Below are 25,820 nucleotides of genomic sequence, written 5' to 3'. Positions count from 1 at the left end.
AACAGGCTGAATATGTAACTACGGCAAATCAATTCCACTTACCTTGAAATTAATTCAAATTGAGCTTGACAGTTGAGTTTGCCTTTCGGTGGATAAATAATCTTAACCATCCCAAAATAAGCTAGTTTGACATTCTTGAATTGGTGCTCAAACTGCTTCGTTTGTGGTTTAAAGTTTGTCATGGCAACCCTGATAGTGTTAGTTTTAAGGAAATAGCATGTAGGCCACATGCAGTGGGATCCAAATTTGTAGCTCAGTATTGTGAACAGATCACAGAAGAAGCAAGTCCGGATCCCTGCTGGGGCCCCCTCGAGGGCTCTGTGTTCATTTTTATATCTGCAAATACACGACTGATTGTGTTTTTCTGAGGATTATCTTTTGGGCTTTTATTTATTTTTTTATTATTTTTCCCTGTTAAGTGAAAATCCAAGACGCACACAGGAAATATGGGGAGACAGCGATAGTGATGGAGTCATTTATTCTGTCTTACTCCATGACCCATTATCACTGACTGTTAAAGAGAATAAACAACATACTCTCTGCTTTGTTATGATTGTGTGGAGGATCATGCTAGCCATTAAAGGTTTATCAGCATGACTGCACAAATATGATCAGCAAATTCAACGTTTCTGCCAGTTCTTTACAACCCACGTTCCAGGCTTAAGTTGACCCCCTGCTGGGTCTTTGACTGGAGATTTATATTTTCTTAGCCTAAAGCTATAACCGTTCAGTTAGCTAATTAATCCTGCTCCTGTTTTTTTTTTTTCAACAACAACAACAAAAAAAACCCTAAACCAATGTGTATACTGTCTTTAGCTATTATGTGTCCACTTCTGTCCAATGATTAAGACAGCCTATCTCGTTCATTGATGAATGTTAACAACATTATAAGCCTTTATGGTATTCTATGAATGGCTGTAAGAAATGAAGTATACCCAAATTCAGTTACATGTAGATCCACTTTGAGCAGGAATAATTTGAAGTAACTGTGCTCTGTATGACTGTTCATAAACAATGATGCTCATAAACATCATTGTTTATGAGCATTTGTTTACACAGCTTTCATCTGGGCGTTTAATTTGGGTTGAGGTCTAGCTTTTGACTGAACCTTTGCAACACCTTCATTCTCAGTTTGGGCCAAGCTTTAGCTGCCTGACAGATGACCTCATATTTCACTCTAGAATACTTTAGGATACAGAGGAGGTCATAGTTGGCTGTGCTGTGCTTGGCAGCTGGTACGAGGTGTTTGCGTTGATATGTTGTGTTCGGTTTTTGCCAAATGTGGTACAGCATCGCTAAACAACTTCACTTTGGTTTATAGGCTCACCGTGTTGACATAAGACACGATGCTGCTGCAGTATGTTTAAACCCAAGAAAGTGGCATTACATCAGTGTACTTATGTGGTACTCTGATGCAGCACATCCTTTTCATCTGCTCCTGTCTTTCCCTTCTAAAACGTTTGGTCAGCTGACCTGTCAGACATTAGTTTATGTAACACGTAATACCTCTTTTCCACCCACAGTTGGTCCCAACTTTTGGCATTTTTTTGGTGATGTTGTGTTTAGACCAGCTTTTTGGTACCTGGGATTCATTCTAGATTTGGCAGTGGCGTGATCTTAAATCAATGAACAGCCTTTTAAGAGCCATCAGTTAGAAACTCTAACATGATGAAAATATGAGTAAGGCAGTGGCTCATTTGAAGGCGCACCAAACTAGCTGCTAGTCGAGAATCAAACCAGAGTGTTAAACACCAGTTTAGGTATGTTATAGAAAAAAGCCTGGATCCTAAAACAGTGTGTCTCAGGCAGTTCAGCAGCAGTTAGACAGTGAGTATCTCCTTTTATACAAACTTTGCGAAATGTTTTATGTGGACAAAAAGCGTAACACAATAAAGCAGAATAAAGCATGGCCGTAAGTCTCTGAGATTTCTTGTCATTGCGGTTTGCAGATTTTGAAGTCTAAAGGTTTGGAATACATGTGTGAAATATCTTCTTCAGTGATTGTAGATCTTATGTTGTGTGTCTTCTACCATCTTTTTTCTTACACACCTAGAAAAACAATCCTTCCAGTTGTGTTTTTTTTTTATGTTTTTATTTTTTTGCCCTGCTTACCGATTTATGTCAGAACACAGTCAACGGGGCAAGAGTTCTGAGTTAGTATCTGATGCAACAGGGTTTGTGTCCTTAAGCTGAACTTCTCTGCAGTCTTTGTTTAATGTGCTGCTTCATTGTTTGCTGCAGACAGATGGTGCTCTTTGGGATTTGTGTTCCTATGCCTATAAGTACATACAACACAGTTCATGACTGATTTACTCGACTGTGTGAAGCACTACCTTCCACTTACATTTCTTTGTGTGTAAATTAGATTACATTCAAGTGTCATAAGAAACACAGGAGGTAATAAAGTGTGCGCAAAATGGGATTCAAACCCATCCTGACATAATCCTCCAGGATTACAGTGTTACAGAGGGATTAGAGCTGTGTGGTACTGTGTGGTTCTTTAAGGGTGTTCTTCTCAAAAGTATGATTTAAAGTAATATATGAACAGGTTTTACATGAAAAAACAGTTCAAGAAAAGTCATACAAATGACTTTAGAGATTTTTAAGGCAGGTTAAAAAACAGAGGAACATTGAAAAATCTTAAAATAAAACAAGAAAAGCATTAAACATTTAGTTGTGGACACACTACCACTGAAGTAAGAAATTATATTGTCTTAGCTCTTCATCTTTTTGACAGATTTTATTGTCTACACTGACATTATGTCTGTGTCATGAGTGTAACATGTTGTATCGTACTGTGGAGTGCAGCAGCTTCTCATGCTGTCTTGTTCCTGAGGTTTAGATTTGTGAATCACCTCGTTAACGTGATCTGTCACCGTCTGACGCCATCTGACCTCAGATCAACTACCTGCCACTCACTGTAATGAATGAGCTGTCCTGAATCTGATGGGTAACCGACTGTGCAGTCGCTGACAGCCAGTGGACTCAATCTTGCAGCTTCATGTGTTTAAGCTGCATTCAAGGATGCAGCGTTTAACTTTAATGTCCTAAAAATCATGTGAAAAACAGTGAAATTCTGTCTGTGTGCAGAACTTGGCTCAGATTTACAGATCAGCTGGAAGGACTGCGTTATTTAGATTTCGTCCATCGCACAGTTTCTTTTTTGTTTTTTTTTTTTTTTTTTTTTGGGGGGGGTAGGAAATCCAATGGTTGCTCTCTTTTTGTGTTTTTAGCAGAAAGCGTAATGAGATTCCGCTTCCATTAAATAATTAAAGCCAAATGGAGTAGCAGCTTTCTCTCCACACACAAAGTGCATCACAGCAAAGCCGCGCACCAACATCCTGCTATTCTTAAATCTATATATTCTATATATTTCTGTCATGCTTTTATATGTGTGCCATCAGTTCTGTCTACATTACTATGTCACTATATATGATCCTATTTCCTATTTCTCATTCATCCTCAGGGGAGATGATTATGTGATCTCTAAAAAGCTCAGCATAAATGCAGCTGAAAAGACAAACATTCAAGTTGTACTGAAAATCGATTGAGTACACCAAAGAGCTGTGTTACTATATGATAGAATTTCTAGTCATTTTTCAGTTTACAAACTGCTTCACACGACCTCCCTCCAAGCTGAAAGCTGAACGCTGACACTGGTTTGGATGTAGCCTTGTAAAATAAATATTATTAAGGTTTGTGAGTATAAATAGATAGATTTACAGTACAAGGTCAGGTGCCAGGTGTCCATTCGTGCATTTCTCCTAAATATATTAGTTAGATTTTAGTAAAACTTCCATACAACGATCACCAAATGAGTCTTCACCCAAACTGCGCACGAGATTAAACTCAGTGTCATATCGATCAGTTTGTGGGTAATTTTTCTTTTTCACAGAAACTGACTATTGTTCAGATTCTAGTGAAACCAGATGAATTTGTCCTGAATATGAATGTTTGGGATCTCATCTCTTCTCCATGGATTTTAATTTTCATTAGTTTGAGATCCAACCAATGACAAGAAAGATCAAACATTTCTTAAAACTTTCTTAACTTTCTACACGAGCTGCTTCATGCATTACAATAGCCTGTGTCACCGATGTTCTGGTTTCTTCTTTTGGATCGTGTAACATATGCAATGAGAAAAGAGACATTATGCCAAATATCTCAGCCAATCAAAAATCCATTACCGGCTGCTTATTGGTTGGGCATCATAAACGCTACCTGTATTTTTATCCACTGGGGTTAGGTTGTTTGCCAGACCCAATAATCTATTTTGTATCACTTCTTGCTGTTCTTCTGTCCTATTCAGGTTTTTATTTATGGATCTCAGGATGTACAAGCTCAACCATAATCAATAAGCTCCTGAATGACTCAGCCTTTTTCTCTGTAAAAATTAAATAATATACAATGGATATGAGTTTCCAAATGTGCAGTATTATATATCAGTCAGGATGTCTAAAATATATCATCTTGAAAATCTGCAATACCATCACATTTTTTTTCAGGGATGAATGAGCTGCCAATTCATTCCTGGTCCTTATTTTTTATTTATTTATTTTTTTCTGAATGCAAAATCAGTGCAACACTACATACGAGTTTCAATATTTCTTACTGTAAGGTAATCATTTCACATCTTAATGCCTTTAATAATTAATTAGGTAAGTGAATGAAAATTGATAGATGAATAATTTTCTTTCTCTTTATCTTAAGTAACCATTGCTTACATACAAAAATAAAATGGATAAATAAAATGAATTGGAAAAAAATAAAAATAGTATATATACATTAAATTATTTGATTTTTATCCATATATTTCAATGTTTTTCTAGTCAAAACTAGACAGAACTAGACAAAACAAAAGCCAAATCTAAAAGCCAGTCAGATGCTATTGGCAACAGAAGGTAGCACTTTCTCTAATAACACTGTTAAATAACCAACATTAAATGATCATATTTTCCTATTAAGTCTTAATTTGCCAGATCAGATCAGTACTTATACATTTTGAGAATGAGGAACATAAAATAGTGGATTGTGTATTTGCTGATTCTATCCTAACACTAATATGTAATGGTAATAGATTATTTACATGATACTTTGTAGAGACACTCATAGTCCCCAGAGGATTAATCACAGCTTTTCATTTCACTGTTTGTAAGATTGCAAAAGCTGTAAATATTTTATATTTGATTCGCATCATTAAACCTCCAGTTTTGCTTGATTAAGTATGAAGCATTAAAGGAGCAGCAGATCTCCAGAATATAGACAAACTCTTAATGGACTAATTACTTCACACTGATTAACTCGATCATTTAGAAAGCAGCAGAGTGGTTCTGCTGCCCGTCTCCACCTCCTCAAACCCTTTTACTTTTGTTTTCTTTGCCCTCCCCCCTAAATCTTCAGCAACATCATCATCCTCCCCCTTATCTTTGTCCCTTTTCACTCAATTCAGCCACTCCAACATTGTGCAGCGGGGACAATAGTGGCAGAGCAGTTTTAATGTTGTCACAGCAGACAGAGCATTCAAGCCACACTGAGGTAATCGCTCGTTTTGTTTAAAAATGAGCTCAGCCATTACACTAAATCACAACAGTTCGTCATTAATCAGTGTTTTCTATAGAGACAAAATGAAGTCCGAACAATTCATTGCTCTCCTCTTTAAAATGCCTCACCCTCCTCTCAACCTCAAAGAAGCATCGTCATCATCATCATCCTCTTTGTCAGCAGCCAGTTGAATGCTACAGTGTTTCACCTTACCCTCCTCTTCCTCCGTTCTTCCTCCGCCCTCCGCGGCTCCCTCCCTGCTACATCCCACCCTTGCTGCGTTGCCACGGCAACATGTCGGACTGCCTCGCTATCTGCTCTGCCCTCTCCTCCAGATGGGCTCCCTTTTGTTGTGCGTCTGAGTGTTCGTGTGTGTGCCGAGACAGAAACACATTTCTCCATCTTCGTTTTCTTTCTTCCGCGGATGCTCACAGGCACTTGAGTGTCAGTGAGTGCGCCACAAAAATGCTGTAAACGAATTATGTGCTATATGAAGACACCATGTTTAATGTATTATTAAATGTTCCAGAATACACTAAATATTCACTAGCTACACATGCATACTGTTTCAAAAACAGCATAAAGACGTACTCCCTTTGTTTTATCTATTTGAGCTGACTCTCGTGGGTGTTCATGCTGATATTTTTCTTTTTTCAATGAAACGTTTTAACAGACATTAAAGGAATTTGTTATTTTCCAAACAATCCCATTAGGATTAACTTCCAAAACAATCATGATCACTTCTACTCCAGCCAAAGGTGTATTTCGTGAGACCATGTTGGTGTCCATATGTCCATTTGAGCCTATTTGGCTAAACAGAGAGAACAACTGCTGGAATTCAGACAAAGTTGAGGCTACAGAGGCGCACTTGTGGGAGTCCTCCAAAAGACAGACCACTCAGTTGTGATAAAGGCATAGGCTGGTTTAAAAGCGGGCTTGAACAGGAAAAGAGGTGTAACTGGGCTTCAACTCAGAGAGGAAGAAGTGTTAAAAAGGCATTTAGAAAAAAAAAGAAAAAATGAGAAAACAGGCCGTGCCTTCATTGGACTTCATTTTCTGTTTCACTCCTTTGTCTGTTATGATGTCTGTCTTGTTAATGGCAAGGACTATACAAAAACAAACAAAAGCAGCCCACATTACCATCTGTTCTGCATATTTTCAACATTTTCCCACAAGAAACATCAGACAGCTACAACATGTGAATGTGGGAATGTGGGATTTCAGTAGTGCCGAGTCTTTTCAGGGTACTTCGGATCAAGACCTGACAATGTTATGGCTCAGTCACACTAGAGAAAAGATAGGGCAGCAACCTTCTTGGCAGTTGGAAAAATTGGTGGTTGTCTTGGGATTGCATTATTTATTTATTTATTTTTTTAATTTGGCTATCTACAGTAAGTAGCTGGTGTTTGCATAGGTCACTAGAAAGGTGTACAATGACTTTATGTGTAAATGGCTTGAACCAAAATTCAGAGTTTTCTGTGTCATGAATGTGGCTCTCTTTATTTCCTGGCTAAATCACTATGGTAATTTATGCTGAACACATCACCTGGTCGGGAGCCGGTTATCTTCAGTTTGAAATTGAGGGCAAATGACACATTTTCACAGATTTTTTCATTTACAGCATGTAAATTACATAATGTGTTTTATATGTGCAACTTGTTAAGCCGTACCTTACTAACATTACAAATGAAGCCCAGATGTCACAGCAGCCTATTGTCACTGGAGTTGTTACGTTTATTTATTCATTTGCAGAAAATGTATAAATGTTGTCAACCTTGATTCTGCTGCTAAATCTCTTTTACGCTGCTGGAATTGTAGCTACTGGAACACACACCAAGAATTCCTGTTCATTCAATAAAATTGATTTCACTTTGCTCTGCCAACAAACTAACGATATTTTCATATATCTTTTATTAGACTATGGGACAGTAAAAGTTTACTGTTTGAGCAGTTTAAAGTTTCAGAGCTCTAATGTCGCGCCTTCATCTTTGAAATAACCAGCAGCACTGAGAGCACACTCTGCATTAAAATAATTACGGTAACTTGAATAAAAATCAAGATTAATCCCAAGATTAATGACATCTGAATGTGTCTCTGATTGGATGACACACTCAGAGGGTCTCATTTTCTGTGTAAGAAAAGTCATGTGACCTGGGAAATTCCCACTTTTTATGTCAGCACACAGAGCCTGAGGAGGCAACCCAGTTCAAAAGAAAGTGGACATTGTAATGCCCATTATCTCCCACTGGAGTTTTAACGAAAGCCTAACTGTGTTGAACTTCCTTCATAATATACCTCTCTGATGGGAGATCGTGATGTGACTTGGACTGACCTCAAATAAATCTCAGACAGATTGATGTGTAATGTCGACAGACTGCCAGCAATCAATGTTGCAATAAGTCCAGGAAGTTGGTGATATCTGCAACAGGGGACAAAACTCAACTCGTTGCAAATGCATCGTATTCTTGTTATATTCATACATAAGCATCATTTTGCAGTTAAATTCTCCTCCTACAGAAACTATGTCTCTATTTGTGGAGGAATTTCAATTTTTGTTTCAGGTTACAAGATTGTGGCTGAATTCTAAATTAAAATAGTTTAATAATAGTTCACAGTAACGTCAGCCAATCATGACTTTGACTGGTTACAGATATGATCCCCATTTCAAAGGCAACAAGACCTCAAGTGCATTTTACACAGTCACATATACACATATGACTCTGTGTCCAAACACTAACTTTCCTAGTTTGACTGTTGCATCAGAGACAAACACATCAGTCACCTCTGTGGGCTAAACACACGGTGACACTAGGCAGCAAACACTCCCTTTGAACGACAAAGAAACCTTTGACCGAACCAGAATCAGTAAATCTGGCTTGACTGGTTCTGGTAAATGGAGAACAGACTTAGTGAAATATGAGCAAACAAAAACATTTTCAGTAAATTATTTCAGCTTGTAAAAGTATGTGTATATCTTTAACCATGTTTATTTTTTGGCAAAATATGCAATAGTGACACACTTTTATCCCCCAAGCCTGCATATCTGCAGATATTTAGACCACATTAACATATACAGTAGAGTATCGTTCCAGTAAGCAAGGTCTCTGTGGATTTAGCGCATTAGCATTGTTATGTAACATATAGAGCTCTGCAGAATAACTGGGTCTCCTGAAAATTGTGCCAACACTGGCTGCAGAAAATTCCCGAGATTAATGTTGACCTACTGTATATTTTGTGAAGCGGTTTAAAATGTATGAAAACACTTTGTTTCTTCATTAGAGGTAATCATCTGTAAAATATCACTTTATTATGATTGGGAAGAAGTCTATCTCAGGACATTAATTCCACTCTACTGATTTATAATCCTCCTGCTTTTCTCCATCGCCATGAAGTGTAATAAAAAGGTTACGAGACAGCCTGTAATTTATCTTTTTTTATCTAAAGCAGTGTAATCGGGACATCCAGTTTAAATTCATTTTCCATTTATAAGGTGGAAAAACTGGTTAACTTTAAATGGAATCAAAGAATTTTTTGTTTTGCATTATATTAGGAATCAGATACTTGATAGGCAGTTTGCCAACAATCACCATGCCTTGTAAATGTCACTATCTTGTTGTTTCAGTCTGCAAGAAGGAAAGTGAGACAGTTTTTAGTGAACAAAGAAGCTCTTGACCAGGTTTTTCTTTGTAAATAACGCTGTATTGATTGAGATTGTCCTTTCTGCCCGTTATCTCTGAAATGCAGATGGATGAAGACAGCAGCTATCTGACCAAATGCTCTCCCACTTCAATAAAATAAGCTACACTGAGTTTGGCTGCTATAAGCTTTTGATAATTTGAAGAAAATCTGCCAATAGCTGGTATTCTCTGCCAATATTCTAGATCACATTCAGTCTTTGAAATTGAATGTGCAGCAGCATTGGTCCCTTTGTTCATACACTTGAAAAGAATGATTTAAGTGCCTATTTGACTGTGAAATCTCCAAAGCACTGAATGCTTCACATGTCAGCGTCGAACATGTGACTAGTTAAAGTAATAGTTGGATACATTTCAGAAGCATGTTAGTCTGCACAGCCAAGATGTTATTGTATTTAGCTGCCCTGTGTTAACTGGTAAATTTAAAATCTTTTGAAGTCACACATACACTTTAGAATTAGATTTTTTTTTCTATGGAACCTCTATACAGTATATTTAATTTTTATGTATGAAAGACAGACATTGAAATGATAGAAAAGTCACAACGCCTCTTCGTCTTTTAGCAAAACCGACTTAATCTCATGTCACACCAAAATGGCAGTTAAGGAGTCGAAAACAACATTAAGAGCTTCTGGGGCGAAACATAGAAAACCAGAACTTGTTTCATCTTCGCACATGAAGAAATGTTAATTTGATTTTCAGTACAGAAGCATAATATTTGTTTTACAGACTCCAGGCAAGAAAGGCAATGGGGTTTCTTTTAGCCACATATTCGTGATATATTATTTGGATCAGGATGATGACAGGTCGAATTTGCCATTTATACTTTTGTGTTTGTTTTCATGCAAGTCACAGAATATTAACATTAAGACTGCATGTTTCTAAAATGACTAACTTAAACTAATGATAGCACTAATACCAAGGGTAAATTTCTTAGAAGTTTGATTTTCTTTAACTGCTAATTTACATTCGTATTTGTATTCCTGGCCTGTTCTCAGGCAGTTTTGCATGATTCACAGTTACAATAATCTAATCTAATACCAGGCTTTGGTACAGCCAAGGCAGCTAGTTTTGGACAGACGAGGAACCGAGGGTCAGATCAAATCTGGAGATCTGGATTACAGTTTGTTATCTGAAATGACTCACATTGAAAACTGGAGCCATTGTGGCTATTGTGGGTGTGTGGGTCATGCTGACTTTGTAGCTCCATGCCTGCTGTGTTCAGAGAACTGAAGAATGGCAGAATGGAAAATTGGCACATCCTGGAAACAAGCACGGCCTATTGCCTTCAGACACAGAAATCAGTCACTTTGCTCAGGGAATTTGATATTGGGCAACCATTACTCTTTTTTTTATTATTTCTATACATATGATTCAAGATACTGTTTTATGTAAACTAAAACTCAAAGAAAACATGTACAGTATCGGCATTCACAAAAACAAATACAACAACAAGAATGCAGTTTTTCTTCCAGTTTCACTTCTGGTAAGCTTCTGAATATGGATTTGAGCTGTGTTTTATTGATTTTTTTAATGGTTTTTTTATAAATGCAAATGCAGACAGCAGCTTTGGGTTGCACCCCTAATATCCAGGGACTCAATGAAGATTAGCAGCTTGCATGATGCAGTGGTGAACGAGGAAGGATAGGCAAAATCAGCTCTCTGCTGCTACGTCTCACTCTCCTCTGCCCTTCGTCTGTTTGGCAGGAAGACAAGATCTGTTGAGCTTCAGCCCATAATCTGGACACTCAGGTCAACTCCACCGAACACACACACAAACATCGAGTGAGAGAGAGAGAGAGACCAGGGGCAGAAACCTGGCAGTGCTAAGAAGTCCTCTAGCAGATTTTTTTAAAAGAGCTTACCATTTGCTTGTTCCTTTGTGAACTCCAGCCAATTCAGAAACAAACCTCCTTTATTATCATATAACATAGACTAAAGCACCGCTGTGAAGGACGGATTTGAATGTTCAGGGTCATAAACCTGTCAATTTAGCAAAGACCTGATATGACAGAGAAATTTCACAGGAGGCGGAATTAAAATATATAGAGAGATTTAAATACATTTCTGATCTCTCTGTTGGGGAAAAATTTAATTTCTCTCTCAGAGCTCCTGAGTGGAGTTGGCAGTATATCCTGCTGAGAGTTTAATTGGTGTAACCTTTCCTCTCAGTCTCAATTTTGTGCAGGAAATAAGCTATAAGGTTACTTTAGATACCTGGGACACTTTGTCAGTGTTCATTGCCTCATTATATTTTTCAAGCCTCTGGTCTTTTTACATAAACTGAAGAATCTTTATAATTAGGAATGATTTATATATATGTAAATGCCATATTTTGGCATAAATTGCTGCTCTTCTCGAAGATGTGCATTAACAGCCTTTTACTTGCAATTTGCTCTGTGTGCATTGATTTGATTCATTGTATTTAAGTGCACACCAAGGTTATACTGATGAACACTGAATCGTCACGCTGAGGGAGGCTTCAAATAAAACACGGGTGCATGTTGCACCTGCGCAGGCTGAGAGGAAAAAGATCTGAACTTCAAACGATGATTTCTTACTCTACATGTGAGCCAGTTTAGCTGCAGGTGGAAATTTTACCATGAATCTCATCCCACTTCCTCACATGCTTTACATTTATAATGCTGTAGGTGAAATCCAGGATTTGCAAGTAATGGACTACATGTAGTTAGTATTATGTAATCAGATTATAAAAGCTAAGTAGGTATAATCAACTTAGATAAAAGATTTGTAATTATTTTATAAGTGGAATGTTAAGGATACTTTGCTTGTGATGGAGTGCTTATAATGAAAAAGGCATCTGACATATACATATGGCTATTTATAGTTCTATGTATTTGTGTAAATCACTTGATTTGAACTGTAAGCTATGTTTTATTTGCAGAAAAAGAAAAAAAATAGTATTTTAGTATAAGGTGCAGTGCATACATCTGGTGGTAGGATTACATGTTGTTTGCATGTTATCTATTGGATCATGCTTCTGATCTCCATGACATTTTTACTAAGTAACTGAAAATCTGACCCAACAATTATGACATAAAGTCTGTGATAGAAGCCTACCCAGAAATGTAAGGAAATTAATAAGATTGGTTATTGAGAATCTGTTCTCAGCAGGAATTGCATTTTTCTCAGCAATCTCTTAAAAGCGCTCGGCCTACTGCACCTTAAAGCTTCACAAGACTTCAGCAACACAGCACAATGCAATTTCTCTGCAAAGTTATTTAATATACAATAGACAACAGCGTTTGTATTCCTGCTAGTGCTTTTTTTTCAGTGTGTCAATGTTAGATTTTCCAGGCCAATTGGTAAGCAAATAACACCTGGACCATTGAACTGTTGCATGAAAATGAAATGAAAATGAAAAATGCAATGAAAAAACTAACTTTTTTATTGCAATCATACTGTGTTGTGCCAGAGAATATTTTCTATCATACGTTTTAACCATGATAGCATGAATGTGCTAAAAATCAAAGTAGCTAAGAAGGCTTAAAAAAAGGAGCACATCATGCATGACAAAAACAATCATAGGGGATGCTTGAACTAAATGCTGGCTGTTTTAAGTGCTGTTTATCCATCAGGACTGTTCTGGTGAGTTTCTCAAATTTGGCAATATCTGTCCTCTTTGAAAACTTATACCAAAGAAATGCAGATGGATAGCACTACAAACTGGTGAAAAAAAAACATATATCTAACATTATGGGCAATATCTGTTTTTAAGGTAGATATCAAAACTAGAGAGGGGTTTAATATAAACAATATGATCCCAGAAAGGAACAAATAGAATAAACAATTTGAGCATCATTACAGAGCAAATGGGTCTCATTGTTTAAAAGGTTTTGGAAAAAAGACAGATGAAAATGTACTGAGTGGATATAGAGCAACAGCAGGAGGAGGATGACTCTGGAGTCCTTGATTGGATAAAAGGCTCCAGGGAAATAAAAGATGGAAGTGGAGCCCAAGGTTGAACCAATGCTGCGTTTATTCTTTAGAAAAGTGGAGTACAAAGGTTATTTTATTGGAGGAGCTGGTTTGTTTTTCAGCATGGGTAAAAAAATTCAGCCTTCAGGGATCATCGAAGTGGCACTGCTGTACACTCCTGTCCCAGAACGGTGACAGGAAACAGAGCATTTTCTGTCACTTACAGGAAGATCCACCCTTCGTTTCCCCCTCCTTTTTTTTAGGTTCAGCATTAACTTCACTCAGACGACTTTGATAAAGAACAGACCAGAAGCAAACAATGTTGTAACTCCAGGCTACACTTTAAACCCTGAGAAAGACAAGAAAAAAAACACTCCAATGGATGTTGTCTTTTTTCTCTCAGAAACTCACTTTTACTGGAGGACACGTTTACTCATCCCAGTTCAGATAGGAAGTGACAGAAGCAGAGCAGAGAATAGAGAGTGCTCATCAACCTGATCTGTTGTAGAAAGACTGAAAAAGCATGACGGAGCGAGACAGAGCGAAACTATGACCACAACTCAGAATCACAGAGTGCTGGACGACACACGTCAGATTTGGTTACGTCTGCTGCTTGCTAGTGGAGTGCTGATAGACTCGAACTCACCGGCAAAACTCTTGGATGTTACAGATGTGTTGCTGGAAATACTGGGACGCAAGTACGCCGAGAGGAATATATTCTAAGAAAGGATTGTTTGCAATGACATTATGTAGAAGTCAACAACAACACCCTTAATGACTACAAAGATTAGGAAACAAAATGTATTTATAGCGGCATGAGTTTTCGGTGTTTTTATTATAAATGAAAAGATAGATGTCAAGAGATAAACCATGGTATTTTATGAGGACGTTATGGGTTATAGAGAAGTTTGTGAGGCTGCTAAAGGACATGTTATCAACTGGTGCAGGGAATAGCATGACAGTAGTGAGTTGTGCTGTAGGAGTAACAGATGCGTTCAAAGTTTGGGTGGGATTACTTCAGGGATCACCTCTGAGCTCCTTCTTCTTTACAGTTGTGATGGACAGGCTGACAGATGAGGCCAGGCAGGAGTCTCTGTGGACTGTGATGTTCACAGATGACATTGTGATCTGCTGTTAGAGTAGGAAGAGGTGGAAGAGAGCCTGGAGAGGTGGAGGTATCCTCTGTAGATAATGTGAATAACAAGTCAGTAGAAACAAGACAGAATACGTGTGTGTGAATGTGAGAGAGACGTGTAAAAGTGAATGTGCAAGGAGTAGAATAATGAAGGTGGGTGAGTTTAAATACCTAGGGTCAATCCCTACAAAACACAAGACAGGTGAGTAAGAGAGTGGAGGCAGGGAGGAGAGTGTGTCAGCAGTGATTTGTGACTGAAGGATAGCAGCAAGTGTGAAAGTATGGGCTTACAAGATGGTAGTGCGACCTGCTATGATGTATTGTTTGGAGACAGTGGCACTGACAAAGAGACATGACAACCAGAAGGCACAGGATTAGGAATGAGTATATCAGAGGGACAGCTCACATTGAGCAGCATAGAGACACAGAGAGAGACAGAGCTGAATGAATAGTGGATATACTGGACAAGGGGTGTTAACGATGGAGCTGCCCGGCAGCAAGAAAAGATTCATGGATGTAGTGAAGTAGGGCGTGCAGAGGGCTGGTGTGACAGAAGCAGATGCTTGGATGAGGGTGGGATTGAGACAGATGATCTGCTGTAGCAATACTTAAAGGGAGCAGCCAAAACAAGAAGATAAAATAGTGTTGTGAACAGTACATACATTTGAGATATATTTACGGTATTTGTATAGCACCAGTTTAGTTTTTTCACCTCAAGGTGATATGGATTATAAGATTAAAACTCTACAAAATTAGAAACTGAACCTCACAAATCCATTGATCACGTACGAGCAGCACTTGGTGATTTTTTACAGAGATCTTCAATGAACAATTAGGGTTTAAGAGGGAAAATAAAACAGAAAAACATAGAAAAACCACAGGCAACAAGCAAAACACAAATGACAAAGACTTCAGGCTTCACAATTGTTTAATCCTTTGCTTCTCCGTCTTTTGGCACTTCTCCTTCAGGATTAACTGGAAGGCCTGAGGTGGACTATATTCATCCCTCATAAGTCAAAACTATCACCTCTGCCTATGAATAATGGACTAATATTACCGTATCCAGCCTTGGAGTCCAATTTTACCAGGTCAAAGTAAACTTCATTGTCATCTCTGCTTCATACAGTTCAGTATATAGAGAGACGAAACGACGTGGCTCCAGTTCCATCCAGTGCAAAAGAACAACAATAAATATAGGAAGACTAAGAATAAGAAGAATAAATATATACTGTATACACTTTGAGACTGAGGTAAGGGGAGTAAATATACATTCTGAGGTAAGAACTTTTAACAACTTAGTAAGGATTGCTTGTCCTCTGAATTCAAGTGACCGAAGAGCACCTACAAAAGGAAAATTAAATCCAGTCTGCTTCAACTCAATGTGTAAGAGATGCTTTTCATGTTTTTTTACAAGCTGAATTTCTGCAATAAGTTTACTACTTTCACTTGCTTGTCCAGAGAAGCTTCAGGTCAGCATGGGTTAATGATAAAAGCAAACTCGGGGATGTTGTGGATCTGCTTCCCATTGTCTGGCTCCATCATGTCTCGAGCTACTGTCACAGCTCCCGTTTGATAAACTAAATAATAAATGAGCAGGCTGTGACTTACAGTAGCTCTGTGTGACCTGATCTTACAGGTTCAGCAGGTTCAGACATAAAATACATGGTTCACCCACCAAAGATCTGTCTGTCTTGTTTTCTGTTGCTGTGTGAAAGCTGTTCTGAGAGAAACTCTTCTACTTCTTCTTGCCTGCTGCTGTAGTCTTACCTGAAACTGAATCAAATTGTTACTTATGTTATCAGAAAATAAAGCTTGATCAGTTTTATTCAGTTTTTTTAATAAAAAAAAACAAAACAAAATAAAAAACAAAGATATTGTTAGGATTGTTCTGCCAACATGAAACTAAAAAAAGCCACTCCTTAGCTATGACTCCCTTTTCTTGGACATTTGGTCCACATTGTGTTTTATACCCACAACATTTCCACTCAAAAGACTTTCTCACCACTTTATGTTTTAGCTTTTCCACATTCAACACTTTGCCAACCTGCTGGGCTACAGTCCAACTATAATTATATCCAATCAGAGCTGCCTGTCCGCAGTGGAGCTCTAAGCAATCCTGAAACAATTATAGTACTTTATGACAATGAACCAGTGGTTAACATTTTAAAAGGTTCTCTTTGCAGCCTGTATCACCGGTAACTTTCAGAGTATCTGTGTCAAGAACATTTTACTCTTTTACTTTTTATATCTCGATTAATATATCTGGTGAAAGGTTCAGAAGAAAAAGCTGTATGATTAATAAGTGGACTAATATATCTAAGGGAAAAGGGCATTTTGTCTAAACATGCAGTGTTTTCTTTAGATCACCTAATAAAGTAAATTTGAATAAATCTCAGAGCACTGCTGCTTTTCACACTCCAGTTTGTCTCTTGATCCAACTATTTTTGAAAGGTACATCAGTACTACAGTATAGTCATTAAATATTCACCTGCCCTGACAGTTACATAATACCTTTACCGACAAACTCCTTTCAGTCACGCTGGGTAGCACTCTGAAGCATTTCTCTGTAAACGCTGTTTTAAACAGCAGGTAGTGTTTTCCTTTTGCTTTGAGAAAGACTTAAAGTCAAACACACCAAATGACAATAACTTGAAAAGAATTTAAAGCAGCAAGGGTAGAAAATATGTGGAAAATACTGTGTACTAACTCTTACTGTTTCATCTTTCTTTGGTCTCCTTTGAATATCAGAGCCCTGCTGCTTTTGTTTTTCCTGCGTGTTTTGTTTGGTTTAGTAAATTGCCTTTGCTGTCATTAAATTTCAAATTCAGTGGCCGATGAGTGAAATACTAGTTAGAGCATGTGACGAACACTCACATTCAGAATGTGGTTTAGGAGTAGTTTTGCAAGGTTTTTTGGCTTTTTGTTGTTATAGGTTGTTATATATTAACATTCTTGATTATAGTGTCTACAAATTCATTGAAAAGACCAAGAGCAATCATATTATCTAATCCACTGATCCTTGTAACATTTATTATGCAATATATCTTACATAGTAGTGTCACAGAACCTCAGTTATATCCAGAAACCATTAAGCAGATCAGTGAGCTACAATGTTACACTCTGTGGCACACTGGCATGTCCCGTAATCACATTAAACACACTGCAGTTTATTTTAACTCAATCTGCTGTCATATTAATAGTAAATGTACATTCATTCACTGAAGCATTTAGCCCTAACCAATGCTCTGATTTCTCCTATTTGGGTGTCATTTCATGACATGCTACGGTCATGTATTCAAGAGTGATGGAGAGACCCAAATGCTGATAATTGAAGCAGACTAAATTAACACACAACAAGAAGTTTATTGAGGCTAAAGGTCAGGATTTCAATAGTTCAAAAACAAACAGAAACAGGAAAACCTTGAGGAACAAACAATGAGAAGACAGGGGTGAGTAACAGACAGAGTAAGGAGAAGCACTGAACTGTTTATGCACATGAGGGTTAGCAGGAAAGTGGAAACAGGAGGGAAACAAGACACAGCTGAACTTAATCTAGACAAAGAGACAAAGTAAAAGTAAATGCAAGAGACAAGAGACAAATAAAACAGGAAGTGAGTGACAATAAGTGAAACAGGAAAATAGAGAGATATAAGTTAACTTTACAAGCGGGATAACAGGAGGATGAGACAGAGGGAAACCCTGAGGGAATTAATAACTCTAGAAATATGCTTGGGATAGGCTCCAGACCTCTGAATTGGATAAGTGGGAGAAAGTGGATAGATGGATATAAAATCAAACAGTAACTGAAATTCAAATATTACAAGAACTGAAGTCACGTAATGCTATTGAATAAATGGAAATCCCACCTAAATAATAAATAAAAAACATGGAAAAACAAACAAGAACACCTATAGCAAAAAAATTAAAGTTACCAAAAAAAGGAGAAAAGAGCAGCGATTGTGACAAATGCCAAAATGGGAAGTAAAGGGGATCTATGATCCAAATTTCATCTATATATTTTCATTTTTGACCTGTACTTGAGTAGCTTTGCATACTTCATGGATAAAAATATTATCTCCTGGTCTTTCATCCAGCCCCTCAGTTCATCCATGATCTGATATACTGACGTTTTAGCTCCTCCCCTTTAGGTGTCTACTGCCTCTGTCAGACAAAAGATTTGTTTAGCAAGTGTTTGGGGGCATTTAAGGATATCCATCTCATCTTTAAAAGACTTGGAAAATGTGTATATAGATCAAATAAAACTAAATGTGTTTTCGTTATATTACATGATGTGGTAGATATGGATATTTTTTTTTATCTTTCTTTACAAAATGTATGGGCTATGCCTGAAATTAAATGTCAGCAGGCAACAGAATATTTACATGATGTCAAAGAAAATTTATCTCATAAGGTTAATGAGGACACCATATGTTGCTGTGTCTGCTTTTGTGTGTCCTGTTAGCATCTTTTAATTTATAACATTTATGTGCAGGTACAACAGATGTAAATTAGCCTTTTGGCTGAATCTCTCACATTAGCAGCATCCTTACAGCATGTTAATTAACATGTGTTGACGCTCATAGAATAATAATGGGTTAAGAAACTTGAGGAAAGTGAGACTGAAGATTAAATGAATGTAATAGAATGTGTACTGAAAGATTAGCTTTGCAGCCCATATTGATTTTTAAATATTTGTCCTTATTTACTCCAGTAATGACATCCAAATGCTATAAATTGAAAACCCTGAATATTTTCTGGTTTTCTGTCTATTAAAAGACACATTTGGTGTCCTTAAGGAAGACTCACTACTTCAGTCGCCACAGTGCAGCTTATAATCTATCTGAACAGACGTTTCACAGAAGAAGCAGCTGTGGCTGCTGATGATTGGCTGACTTCATCTGTTCTGTGCTCCAACCATTACGGGTAAATCACATGTCATTACTGCTGTGTGTCTGTGCGCCTCTGAACAGACACGGTGTGTGACCCACAGTGTTCGTGTCAGCCTATCAGTTCATGATTTATGATACCAGAAGCCCAGAAACACTGGAGAACCTATGCTGATGTTGCATTTAAGTCATGTGGGACAAAAGAGGCTGTCATGGTTACAACGTGAAAAGCCTGATTACTTTTCGTCCCACTTGACAGATTTTTTTTTTCTGTGCATCCAAACGTTGGTTTGTTTTCCTTCACTCATTCCCATCAGTTTACAGGAAGTTAAGGTTTGTCATAAATAATATTCTTAATAACTATCTAACACATTTCTTGGCTTGTTAAACTAATTTCCTTTAATATTTTGTTATTGTTAAATCATCCAAACAGTCTAGCATTAATTTTGACCTTATAAAAGGTCAGTGCTTATTTAGTGTCATCAGAGCTTTCAGGAAAATCTAATACTGCCATTTAAAACTATTTCTTAAATGCTGATTTAAAAGGAATATTTAAAAGTTATAACTCATAATATCTCTGTTATGAAAATGTAATAAAATGTATTCCGAGTATTCGCTAAATATGAGCTCCAAATAAAATCTTGCGATTGATACACAGTGTTTTATTTCCCTGGGTGGAGCAGGTAAGCATCACCATGGCAGAATGTGCTGGGTTTTAACACATACCAAACATGCCCGGCTCTTTCAGCTCAAAGTCACAGTGGGAGGGAAAAATTAAGTGTTTTTTTCCTTTTAGTATAGTCTCATTTTAAGAAAAATGAAGACTAATTCACAGTCATTACTGTAATTACTGTAGACAAAAAAAGCGACCATCACCAACAAGATTGGCAGCTTTTGTGCTGCATTTTGCAGGTTGTGGCCCCAGGTTAGATTTAGACGGAAATCTGTTGGATTGCCTCATGTCACTAAGCAGGAGGTTGGTGCTGCTTTCTATGGCGAACCAAGCTTTGAAGAGAAAATCATTTCTAATGTGTTTATCCTCGTCGGTGAAGCCACAGGCTCTCGGGAGAGGGGGGGGAGAGATGAAGCAACGTCTAAATGTACAAATTCAGCCTTAATAAATTGAAATAAATAAATAAAAATTCTCCTAATTTCCACATGTTCGCTTGGACCTGTCTCCATCTGCTGTCACCTCTAATTCGTGTCAACCTTTTGCAGTAACTGAACACACACAGCAGTGACCTGGAGCAGGAGTCCAAAAATAAATCCCCTCACTCGCTCATTTGCTTAGAATCGAATTTTGCCTCTCAGGAGCCAAACATCAAAGTAAATGCAGAAGTGGTTTTGACTGTCTGGTTTCTGGAATTTGGCAGCTTGGATTTACTGGCTGCACAGCCTGTGTTTTTGGCACTTAGTTTGAATATGTTTTTTTTTTTTTAAGTAAGACCAGGTCATGGCAAAAACTCAAGGTGAAAAAAAAAGGTTCCACTTAAACGCGGGGTAGGCCAAACAATTCAAGAGAATAACCATTTAGTAAACTGCAATTCAAGTGCTCTGAGAGGGAATCAAACTGTTTTCAGACTTTACCAAATCTACCTCCTGGCATGAGTTTCTGAGTTCTATTACTACCGTTTTTCTCGTTTGGTGGTTGTTTCTGAAGTATTAGCCAATCATCTGCAAAGTTTATATAAACACATATTAAAAAGGCAGAGCCCACGGTAACTCACCTGCCTTTGGTGAAACACTTCATTGACGTAACAAGATCTTCGATGTACTGCCAGAATCATACAAATGAAAATGACGAATAGAAAAAATAGCTTAACCTAATAATTTTAGCAGTAGTTCAAAAGACAGTGGATCACTTTTGAATTTACAGACCAAATTTTGCTATTTTTTAAAAGTCTCCAGGCAAAGACCGCAATTTCCCAGTGCCTGATCATCCTGCCATCTCCCCAAGAACAGATACAGTTGCTGTGGAGCAGAAGGGGATTAACATTCTCTCATTAGGAGAGCACTATCCACTTCTAAAATGCATGCTGTGTGGCCCAAACACAAAAATTAAAACAGCATTATAACTGTAGGTTACACACACACACGCGCGCACCAGGGAGTTTATTTTCCACTTTAGGAGAGGATTTATCCTACTATAATTAGTGAACATAAGTGGCCAGGTATGATAAGTCATAAGTCAACTGCATTTCTCTTTTTTTCTTTAGGCTTATAGTTGAACTAATTTATTCTGTTTTTAAATGTTAATCCTCCACTCTTCAACGTTCCCTTCCCACACACAGCAGTATTTTACTGACAAACACATACACCGGGTCAAAAAGAAGATAACAGTTGTCTCCCTGCAAACACACAGTCACATTTAACTAAGACAGAAAATCATACTTCTGTTTTCTCTTATTTTGAGATGATGACCGACCTAAACCCACATGCCCACATATGAACACGTGTAGGCAAACAAATCTATGTAGCAACTTGATATGAATTGTTTTAGTATTATTTTTTATTATATTATGATGTTTGGCCTTGTGGGAACCTGTAATATTCGTTGAAAAATGTTTTTACCATACCATTTCATAGGTCACATGCAAGATTTTTAATAGTTGTGAACTTTCCAGTGGATTTTTATTCCCTGGTAAATACAGATTTTGTTCTATTTTGAGATTTATAAAAGGGGACACAACCAGGTGATGCTTCAGGAAAGACAAGTCATACAGTAGTCATAGTCAGAATCTGCATAATGACATACACCAGCCTTCCCTTTATGGCTTGTAAAGAGATTTGTCTGCTCAGCTGAGTGGAAAAAAATGTAAAAATCAACCTCAGCATCTGGATTGAAGTTAGATTGGACGAATACTGACTCAAATCATCTGCAAGCTCTTGTGTTAGACTTGTCCAATGAATAATATTATATAAAATCTGTCTAAAAGTGTTGAAAATCAATTTTTTCAGCTATTCTTCATCCATTCATATTACCTCCTGCTATTTCCTTGGTGATTCTTTTCACCTATATTTCATCAAAGGAAAACAAAAGCTGAACACCCCAAAAATAACCACCTTCCCATTAATTTCGTTCTCCATCCTCAGTCCTCGAGATCTTCTTACATCTTTCCCTTTTGGATCTCCTTTTATTCTCACTGTAGTGTCCCCAACCTTTATTTGAATACCTCCTCCCTCTTTCTTTTCCTTCAGACATCACTTGTGCGAAGGCAGATCAATCCTTTAGCGTCTGTTTCTTTTTCTCCTCCTTCTGTCCCTCCAGCGCAGCAGAGGGCCTACATCTCATATTCCATTTTTACTATTTCATGTATAATGCAGTAGGTCCCTTCATCAAAGTGAAAAAATGTCTGTCAGAGCAGAGGGCAGGCCAGAGGTTTAGAATCAAAAAGAAGCACTGAGGGGTCGGACAGCTGAGAGACGAGCTGTCTGACCTCCATTGAACCAAAATTTCTTTGTTATTTCTTATCATCTGAACATGAGGTTGAATATTTTTGCAACAAATACACAACATCTGAAACATTAACCAGCATTTCTTGTGCAATGTTAAGTTAATCCTTGTTTACATGTTTGAATATGTGTAGGCTACACAGAAACAGACAAATGAAATCATCTTAAATGTGCAGCTTTTGTCATATTTTCCAGAGGTGAATGCAAAACACAGGGGGATGTTAGCTGGGTAACAAGAACAATCAGACTGGAAAAATAAAAAAGTAAAACTAACAGCAAAACACAAGTGATGGGGAACTATCAAAATAAAACAGGAAGAAACTCAACTGGGGATCACTAAACACGGAGATGAGGATTTAACAAGATACAGGAGGATACTGGACAGGCTAGGATAATAAACCGGTACACACAGGATCAAATATAGATAGGCTGGAGTGGTAATATAATTGGAATTCTAAAATATTAAAAAGCTCATTATAGTAAAGTAAGAAATCAAACTCAACCAAACCTCTTGAAACTGAAAACAGTAATAAAACCAAGTGTTACAGTACGCTCCAGCAACACAAAGACCTAATCAAAAGTCTGTACTGAAGACTGGAAACAGCAAAATCTACAGACCATGACAGCTTTTTAAAAATGTATGAATGAGTGCATTAAACACAGAGGACTACCATTTTTAGTGTTGTCCACATTTTTCAACAACAACGAAGTTAAAAGAAAATTTAAATTGCAGGGAATGACGGAAGAAGAGTAACTTTGATCAACTTCATGATATGTAAATAAAGTATTTATTTATTTAGCAACTCTTAAGATTGAGGATATTTTCTGGAAGAGTATCCTGTACTGATATGAGCAAGATTGAAAATGCATGTTTTTCAAAGGCAGGGGAAACCAGAGCTACTAGAGGAAAGTCATGCAAACACAGCGAGAACATGCAAACTCCACACAGAAGCAAGCTCGTGACCCTCTTGCTGTGAGGCAACAGTGCTAATTACTGAGCCACTGTGATGCTAACAAACAAACATGACAGAAGTGCTGCATTAGGTTTTGACTTTCTTAGACATTTTTGTCTCTTCCATCCACCTTGGAAGTAGGTCAAGTTGTGCAAGAGAAAGGATGAATGGTAGAAAAAATGTGTTTGAAAAGATTTTCAACCATTTTATGTTTATATTATGAAAAAATCACTAGGGGAGTATGCTTGTCAAAATGCCGAATACTGCATCTTATTATGAAACTTACCTTCCATCCATCTTCTTCTTCGTATCTAATTATGGGCTATCCCAGCTGTCACTGGTTGAGATGCAGACTATACCATGGACTGGCTGCTAGTTTGTCACAGGGCATTTGGACATATATAAATATACAATGTAATAAATATATGGAATTTATTTTTGGCAAATGGCACATCTTATGTAGTCATTGAAACATTTCTTGTCTTGGAATATTGGGTGTGTTGGTGGTGCTGCTCTTTGAATGAAGATTTACAGTAAATGATGATTGGCCCATTACTTTGCTGTTTAGAGGTTCATTTTGGCGTGATTGTTACTCTAAAGGAAAATTCTGAAGGTTGCCTCAATTAATATAAATCATTCTCTGATCCTGAACTAACCTTCCAGTTCTGTTAGGTTTGTTGTAAATATAGTCTTATATGTCTTTAAATTTTATATGGCTCTAGATCAAAGCTTTGTACAGTGTATGAGCTGACATTACTTGAAGTGAATTTGGGCCATGATGATTCATATCAGTCAAATCCTGATTTACAAAGCTGCACTGACCTCAGACACTGTCACTGTCTCTCCCACACATTGCCAACATGTTTTATATAAACATTTTCCCCAAGCCAATTTTATCAGCCAGCTCTGTTATGTCAGATTGCTGTACAGTCTTCACCATACTGCTGGACTACGGCCAAACGATGATTCATACACATGGACTGGAGCATAATTATTATAATGGTGTCCACATTCTAGGAATCACTGAGTTAGGCTCAGAGTACACACACTAACCTGTATGAACAAGGCCTCATTTCCCTCTGGGCTTGTCCTGCAGCCACTGCAGACCATTTCCTATTGACTATGAGGTTAGAGGCCATTTACAAAACTAATCTAATGAAAAGAGACAGGAAACGCACTCAGGTAATTTTTCTTTGACTCGTACTGAAACAATGGTGAAAAAACTCATTTTGATTGAGACTGGCACTTTTTACAAAAGGCTGCACAATATAATGGTGATTAATGAATTTGCAGCAGAAGTTTCCATGGCAATATGTAGTTTACAGTTTTACGTTTCTGGTTAAACATCTTTCACTGGTGATATTTTTCTGCTATTTTCAGTCTTTCTGCTTGACATATAGAGATGTCTGTTCTTGTTCGTCAAAACAAATAATATCACAAAAACAAAAAAGCAACATAATCTTAGGTGAACATTAAGAGGTTATTAGAACTTGGAAACTGGCAGGAATATTATATAAGGGCATAGCTCAGTACTGACATACAACTTTGTAACACACACACACACACACACACACACACACACACACATATATATATTTACACCATACTTTGCTGACCTCCAGATACCATATTCATCTGTTTTGTTTTTTCTTGTGTTTCCTACAGGACAGTTTTCCTGCCAGATTTGGAGGGATCCACTTTGTGAACCAGCCCTGGTACATTCACGCTCTCTACACCGTCATCCGACCCTTTCTTAAAGACAAGACAAGGAAGAGGGTAAGCCAAGAGATTTGTCTATAATCCGTCTTTCAGCTGGTGCAAAATCAGGTAAAAAAGCACCCTCCAAATTGGGACCACAGACAGTCTAACAGTAAAAATAACCACACAGAGAGCCACTTTAATGTGGATGATAGGTGAAAACTATTAGCAAGCTGGAATTCATATGGTCTCCTTTTAATAAAGTAATTTGGTTCTGATTGTTTTGTCTTTTTCTTTCTAAATTTGAAATGGTAATGACCTATTCAGCAACCTATAAACTTAAAAAACACATACATGCTAAAAACAGAATATAGAATTAGGTTATAACAAGTTGTGCTACTCAAATTTAATAGGAACGATGACATTTTGGGTCTGGTTACTGGCCTAATGGTCAAGCTTTTTTGGTGCTTGTGATCTTTTTCATGGTTTCAAGAAGAGAAAAGAAATTGAATGTGGAGAG

The 25,820-nt window shown here is 37.5% G+C and overlaps 1 protein-coding gene across 2 annotated transcripts in view; it reads left to right on the top strand.

The window, feature by feature from the left end:
* clvs2 (clavesin 2) overlaps positions 1-25,820 on the top strand; it is a 44,253-nt gene that overhangs the window by 9,707 nt on the left and 8,726 nt on the right. For both annotated transcript variants that reach the window (XM_040017590.1, XM_040017589.1), the window contains one exon: positions 25,268-25,378. In XM_040017590.1, coding sequence (XP_039873524.1) covers positions 25,268-25,378 — 111 coding nt within the window. The remainder of the gene's footprint in view (positions 1-25,267; positions 25,379-25,820) is intronic.

This window comes from Simochromis diagramma, unplaced genomic scaffold, assembly GCF_900408965.1.
Source record: "Simochromis diagramma unplaced genomic scaffold, fSimDia1.1 OVJJ01000802.1, whole genome shotgun sequence".
NCBI lineage: Eukaryota > Metazoa > Chordata > Actinopteri > Cichliformes > Cichlidae > Simochromis > Simochromis diagramma.
Note: the sequence above shows the minus strand (reverse complement) of the source record. Positions and strands in the feature narration are given on the sequence as shown.